Source organism: Muscardinus avellanarius (assembly GCF_963383645.1).
Source record: "Muscardinus avellanarius genome assembly, chromosome: 11".
NCBI lineage: Eukaryota > Metazoa > Chordata > Mammalia > Rodentia > Gliridae > Muscardinus > Muscardinus avellanarius.
In genome coordinates this window covers 68,749,121-68,756,379 of record NC_137797.1, presented here as the reverse complement: position 1 = coordinate 68,756,379, position 7,259 = coordinate 68,749,121, and the positions used below count along the sequence as shown (strand labels likewise).

Here is a 7,259-nt window from a genome sequence, read left to right as displayed (position 1 = left end):
CTTCCAAGTACTCGGATTACAAGCATGTGCCACCACACCTGGCGCGTGCGCGCTCCCTCTCTCTCTCTCTCTCTCTCTCTCTCTCTCTCTCTCTCCCTCTCCCTCTCCCTCTCCCTCTCCCTCTCCCTCTCTCACTCACTTTATCCTCCTCCTCCTCCTCCTTTCTTCTTCTTCTTCTTCTTCTTCTTCTTCTTCTTCTTCTTCTTCTTCTTCTTCTTCTTCTTCTCTACCTCTCTCTCTTCAGTGCTGGGGTTCAAACCCAGGTTCTTGGGCAAGCACTCCACTACTGAGCTACCCTTAGCTCAATTTCCTAGTTATTTCTATTGACCTGGGGAGTGGAGGTGGGAGGTCTTCTGTTTCTGCTACATTTTCTTGCCCTGAACCTGGAATTTTAGAGATTCATCCTGCTGTAAACATGCCCAAGGATCTTCATGGCCCAAACTGTAGCTGACACCCGCCCCCCTCATTAGTGTCACATGAATACTTCACTAAAGGAAGGAGCTCACTGGCCTGGTAGCCATGGAACTCTCTCTCAGAACTTACACTGTCTGATCGTGGGGGAATAATACTGATGATAAATGCACAGAGAGATTGTTTTGCTGCGGCCTCTCTGTATTTTATGTTTGTGAAATTGCTTAATCCTCCTATTGACTTTCAGGTAGGTTCTCTTTTAGAGATGTGGAAGCAGGTACAGAGAGGCTAAGCCCACTGCTCAAGGCCATGCAGCCAGGAGGAAACAGCCCAGTTTTGTGCCCACACAGCCAAAGCCTCTGTTCTCACTTCCGTGCCACATCACCTTTGTGTATGTGCTGTTTCTTTGAGGCAATGTATCAATGATGGCAGGTCTCCAAACCTCAAAGGGATCCCATTTAAAAAAAACCATGTCAAAGGCTTTTTGAAACTTTAAATCATCCTTATGTACTCATCCCTTAAAGAATTCCAATAAATTACCCAGGAGTGAGTTTTCCCCACCAAAGCAATGAGTGATGGTTCCTTAAGCTTGGAGGGACAGGTGAATCTAATCCTCATTATCCATCAGTTTACACATGCGCATAGGTTGTTTTCCGGGAGACAGCTGTGGTTTAATGAACTGGACACTGGAGATGCACGCAGGGTTCAAACCACAGCTGGACCACTGGACTAAGTGGGAGGCCCTGCCCCAGTTGCTACATATCTGTGACTTCCGGTTTCTTCATCTGCAAGATGCTTAATTAAGGTTGAATGGCTAAAACAATTAAAGTTGTGGATAAAATTGCATCATGTGAGGTCTTGCACCAGCCTTGGCTAAGAGGGGATTACTAGAGATCCAGACAAGACCCAGGGATGGCTACATTGATTTATTAGAAACAGAGCAAGACAGAGATGAACAGGGCAGAAGGGGATGGGGGAAGGATGGGGACACTAGCCTTGGTCCCACAGTGTCCCAGGGTGTGGCCCTGATCCTGGTCCTCCCTGTCCCTGAGCCCTCTTCCTGTGGGCTCCAAGGGGACTTCTGGGGTCTCCCTTTCCAGTGCAGGGCAATGGAGCCCAGGAGCAGGCGCTTACATGGGGGAAACCAATGGGGCCAGGAGTGGGAGGGAGCCTTCAAAGTGCAGAAGCAGGAGCCCTGGCTCAAGGCCCCTGTCCTGGGTGGGGCTGCAGGTTCCAGGAGAGACACGCAGGCCTGGGCTGGAACTGGAGTGCCTAACATTTCCGGCAGCTGCTGCCGCAGGAACCCACACCAAAGGAGCTGATGCCACAGGAGCCAACACCGCAGGTGCCCAGGCCGCAGGAAGCCGCGGAGTTGCAGGGTGCACACATCCCGGTGCTCACGGCCAGGTTCCCGCTGCAGGGGGCGCTGCATGCACTGCCTGCCACTGGCCTGGAGCCGGACACACAGAGGTCCCCACACACAACTCCTCCTCGGGAACTACTGACACCTGCGGATCCGAAGGCTGAATCAGAACTGGGTGCTGGGCAGGTCTTCAAATTCCATGGGGACATCTTCTCCCCAACCCTCAGCTCTGAGGACTAGTCACAGCATCTATATTGGACCATGTTAGGTCCATCCAGTGCTAGAACTGTGACATCTCTTATTGACTGACCCTAAATCTCTTCCACCAGGACACCAGCCCAACCTTTTATGTTCAGGTCTCAAGGATATACTCCCTTCGGGTCCCTCACAGAGGGCATATCTGTCCATAGAGGGCTCAGAATACTCACAGACATTCACAGCACCTACGCCTTCACATAGCCTGAGGTGGACAAGAAACAGGAAATTAGTGACTGGCCAGAGCAACAAACAAAGCTCCTAAAGTCTTGAGTGGGCATCACAGTTATCAAGGAATGAGGAGCCCAGTGTCTGAGGGAACACACTGACCCAAACCACCCCTCTCAAAAAGTAATAATCACCGGTACACCCTAGAGCCCTGGCCACTACTCAGGAAGGGCAAAGTGGAGTGTGTACAAGATAAGGAGATGCCCTGTTCTAGGCCACCATGCCCTGGGACAAACCTCTGCTCCTCGCCCTCCAGCAGGCGCCTGTAAGTGGCGATCTCGATGTCCAGGCCTAGCTTGGAGTTCATCACCTCCTGGTACTCCTTGAGCAGGCAGGCCATGTCCTGTTTGGCCTTCTGCAGGGCACCCTCCAGCTCGGCCAGCTTGCAGCGCGCATCGCTCAGGGCCGCCTCGCCCTGCTGCTCAGACTCTGTCACTGCGGTCTCCAGCTTGGTGTTCTGAGGATGTGGGGGGGATGCAGGGAGGAAAAGGGAATCTTAGTGTCCCCCAACCCTTCCCAGACTCCAATAGGATCATTAAGTTTCTGTCCTGGACCACTACCCCTCTCAGCTTCTGACCCTCCCTTCCCTCCTCTGGCCAAGACAATGAAGACTGTCTAGCATTCCCTGCTCTCACCCGGGAGACTGCATTGACCTTAGTCTCTGGGAAAACTTGCCCAGAGTCTAACTTAAATCCCTCTGCCGCAGGCTGACCGCACTCTCCGCCCGCACGGGAGGGCCCCTTACCTGGCACTTGGCATTCTCCACCTCGGCCGTCAGCCTCTGGATGATGCGGTTCAGCTCATTGATCTCCTCCCTGGTGCGGCGCAGGGTCTCCCCATGCCGGATCACCGTGGCCTTCATCTCCTCGCACTGGGGGAGGCAGAGAGGCTCAACATGGGCCAGCCCACCATTCAGGGCACACTGATGACTGTGCAGGTCGTGCAGAGCTCAGCCTCTGAGACCACACATGACAGCCCTGCCCTGCCCCGGCCAGGCAGCTTGGGCCTCTGTCTACCATCCTTAGGGATGAGAGGCCAGACAGAAGGAGCCTGGCTTCTAGCCAGCAGCTGGCATCCTCCCAGTGGCCCGTGGAGGGGGCAGGTGTCCTGAGCTGCTCACCTTGGTGCGGTACCAGGCCTCGGCCTCAGCTCGGCTGCGGGTGGCAATGTCGTCATACTGAGCCTTGATCTCAGCAATGACACAGTCCATGTTCAGGTCCCGGCTGTTGTCCATCTTGACGATGACCGAGGTGTCTGAGATGTGGGAGTGGAGGACGCGGATCTCCTGCAGGAGGAGGGAAAGGATAGAAGTGCTGGTTTAAACCATAGCCCCATACAACACACCTGCACCCGACTAATCAGACCCCCTGGTCCCAGCCCCTGCTGCCTTCATGCAGCCCCCGCTGGAGCCCACTCCTGAAACCCCTGCCAACGTGCTGCCTACAGTCCAGAGGGCTCTCGTCTGTGCTGGGTGCCAGGCCTCGTCTGCCCAGGGCCACTCACCTCCTCGTACAGTCTCCTCAGGAAGTCGATCTCCTGGGTCAGCGCCTCGGAGTTGGCCATCAGGTCCGACTTGCGCAGGTAGGCGCAGTCCACGTCCTGTGTGGGTGGGGAGAGTCAGAGCCCAGAGGTCCCCTGTGCAGCATGCCCGATGCCCCTGTCCCTCCTCACACATCCCATGCAAGCTGGGGAGAGGGATCTCCCCTGTGGCCAGGCCTTCTCCTACTCACTGACCCTTCCTGGATGTACCCGGCCACCTCTTCCCCTGTCAGACAAACACTTGTTGCCTTGCAGAGGGCTTACCTGCCTTCCAGCCCCGGTTTGCCTTCCCACCTCTCCTGTCCCCCTCTCCTGTGGCAGGAAGCCTGTCTAGATGATGCCCGCCTCTGGCCCCTGACCTCCCTCTCCCTGGCAGTCCTCCTAGTGGCCAGCTGCCACCCCTACTTCTCCACCATGCCTGGACCCTGGGATCAGGTCCTTGCTTCATAGTCACACGACACACCAAAGCTCCATGACTGCACGTGACCAGCACAGACTCACAGTCTCGAAGCAGAGCCAGGCAGCAGAGGTCAAGGCAGACATCCCCCTGCCCAGGGGCAATTGCAATGGATCATGCAAGGGCATTGCTCTTCCTCAAAGCCCTGGATGCCCCCTTCAATGATCTGCCTCCCTGGGATTTCCCTCCAGGTGTGGAAAGGCCACTGTACCCCCTGAGGGCGAGCCCTTGGCCTCCAATAGGAACCATCCGTCCTGTGATCCCCAGGCTCTGCTGCCCTGTCCCGTGACACTTGCCTTCTTCAGAGCCACAAACTCGTTCTCAGCTGTAGCTCTCAGAGAAACTTCCTCCTCGTACCTGAGACGTGAGAGAGGGGAGGTCAGGGCAGGGCGGGTGTGTGCAGGTCCCCACCACTTCATACGAGGGTGAGGGCATTGGAGGAACCCTCGCGCCCCTGTGCCCCTGGCAGCCCTGCCTGGTCCTTTCTGGGTGGAAAGAGGGCTGGGTGGGACCTCAGGCCTGCCTAGGAAGGTGTGAAAGACATCCTGCCCTATGTTGGTGGCCTGGGCTGATGGCCCTGCACTGCCCTGGACATCCATCTGTTTGAGCCTTGGGCTTCCTGCCTGTGTCTGCACACCACGCCCTGCCACACTCACTTCTTCTTGTAGCCCTCCAGCACCTCCTGCACGTGGTTGAGCTCAGAGGCCAGCCTCCCGCTGTCGGCCTCCACGCACTCGGCCTCCCGCCTCAGCGTCTCGATGTAGCCCTCGAACAGCGGCTCCAGGTTGCTCTCGCAGCACTTGCGGTTCTGGTAGAACTGCCACTTGGTCTCCAGCAGCTTGTTCTGCTGCTCCAGGAAGCGCACCTGCCATTCGGGGTGGGGAGGATGGTCAGGGCCACCTGCTGCCCAAAGCCTGCTCTGCGGTGGTTGTTTGCGGTGGACGCAGCTCTGGAGCTCAGCAGACAGTAGGCAGAGTGGGCCATTTCCTGACCTCCATCTATGCCTTTATTTTGCCCCTTGGGGCTGGAAGGAGCTGCTGGCTCCGGTCTGTGTCTGTTCTCAGCGCACCTGAGTTACCAAATCAGACGAGTCCAGGTGGCAGGTGCCACATGGAGGGTTCAGGTGCTCACTCCGAAGCCAGGTGAGGTGGGCGCACTCCTGAGCAGTGTGCCCTGTTCAGACCAGAGTGAGGTCTGGGTGTGGTAAGCAGGGAGATGGTTTCATAGGCCACCTAGGGGAAAGCTCAGCTCTCCCAGCCCTCCCCTTCTGACGCTGGCAGGGTGTGCTCCCCTAAGCCCACCTGGACTACAGTCCCCATCTGGACATTCCAAACGTTTTGATTCCAACAACTGCTGCTCCCTCTCAGAGACCCCCTGCAGTCTCCCTCGTACTCCCTTGTACTCCATGCCTCTCTGAACTGTCAGTGGAGGGTGTGGGTCTGGAGGGCCTGTCTCTGATGTCTGCCTTTCCCATCAGCGTGGGCTCTCAGTGAGGTGAACTTTTTGTCTTCTGATTGCCCAGCCCTGTCTGTGGACATGACTGTGGGCTCAGGAGGGTGCGGTGAGGACACCCACCTTGTCGATGAAGGCGGCGAACCTGCTGTTGAGGCACTTGATCTGCTCCTTCTCCTCATGCTTCACGCACTGTGCGTTGGGGTCGATGTCCAGGTTGAGGGGCGCCAGCAGGCTCTCGTTGACCGACACGGTGGTGATGCAGGGCGGGCTGGGGCCGCACACGCCGCCGGAGCGGTAGCCGAAGCTGCGCCCGCAGGAGCCGGAGCGGAAGGCCCCGCAGATGCTCTGGCTGCCGAAGCCCCCTGCGATGCCGCGGTAGCAGGAGATGCCGCGGTAGGGGGCGGCGGTGATGCAGCAGCGGCCGGGCCGGGGCCCGCAGGCCGAGGCGCAGCTGAAGGCACGGCCTCCGAATCCTGATCCACAGGTCATTCTGATGTGCGTGCTCTAGAGGACAGAATGGGAGATCTGGAGTCCTAGTGGAAACTCCAATGTGCTGGTCCAGCCACTTCGGTCCTATTTATGCTTAGCTTATAAACGGGCTTGGCTATGAAGATGGGTTGGGGCAATTTGAGCTTTATAGGCTTGGGCGGTTAGCTCTGTCCAACGCCTCTCCAGAATGTTCTTTAATGGTGGAGTGGCCCGCACCCTCTTTGTAAAGCATGCCAGCCCCTGGGCCCTCAGAGACTCAGCATATTTCATCTTCAAAGTGCCTGGCCGGTACTGCACAGCAGCTCTCCAGGCAGTACAGCCCAGGAGAGGGAGGGATGGGGTGAGAAGGGAACCTCCATCTTGTGTGTGAAGCAGGGAGGAGGGGACTCAGGACAAAGATATTAATAAGTGACATCTGGATATTTCCATTTCACAATGGCTAAAGTGCTTCTAAAACACAAATCTGGACCTCCAGACCCCAGCTTCTGCAGTGGGCTGTTGAACACCATACATTTTTCCTTCTGTGGCAGCAGATTATTTAAGTACTTGTCTTTTACATCTCTTCCAACTTTTTTTTTTTTTTTTCAGTACTAGGGATTGAACCCAGGGGCATTCTACCTCCCAGGTACACCACCAGCCCTATTTTTTTTTTTTAAATTTTGAAACAAAGTCTCACAAAGTTGCAGAGGGCCTCATTACTTAGGTAACTGAGGCGGGATGTGAACCTGTGATCCTCCTGTCTCAGCCTCCCAAGTATTGAGATTAAAAGCATGTGTAAAAGCCCAGCTTTTTTTTTCAACTTTTACTAATAGAATTTTCAGAAAGAAATTGAAGTAATACTATGCATACCAGTAGGTACTCCACTTAGATACTTAGATTCATTGTTAATATTGTTACATTTGCCCTATTATTTGACAATTTCAGAAAGCATGGTTTGTAATCCTCAAATACTTCAGTATGCTTTTTTCTTGGTACTATATTGAACCCACCCAGGGCCTGGTGCCTGCTAGACAAGGGCTCTAACATTAAGCCATACCCCATGCCCTTCAGCCTACATTTCTT

The 7,259-nt window shown here is 55.4% G+C and overlaps 1 protein-coding gene across 1 annotated transcript; it reads right to left on the bottom strand.

The window, feature by feature from the left end:
• Positions 1–1,683: 1,683 nt before the first annotated feature.
• On the bottom strand, positions 1,684–6,197 carry LOC308270146 (keratin, type II cuticular Hb1; the record flags this gene model as incomplete). The annotated part of the gene is made up of 9 exons (XM_080705880.1): positions 1,684–1,919; positions 2,203–2,234; positions 2,494–2,714; positions 3,003–3,128; positions 3,378–3,542; positions 3,761–3,856; positions 4,550–4,610; positions 4,910–5,118; positions 5,829–6,197. The coding sequence occupies 9 exons, from the start codon at positions 6,195–6,197 to the stop codon at positions 1,684–1,686; spliced, it is 1,515 nt and encodes a 504-aa protein (XP_080562006.1).
• Between the last annotated feature and the right edge of the window lie 1,062 nt (positions 6,198–7,259).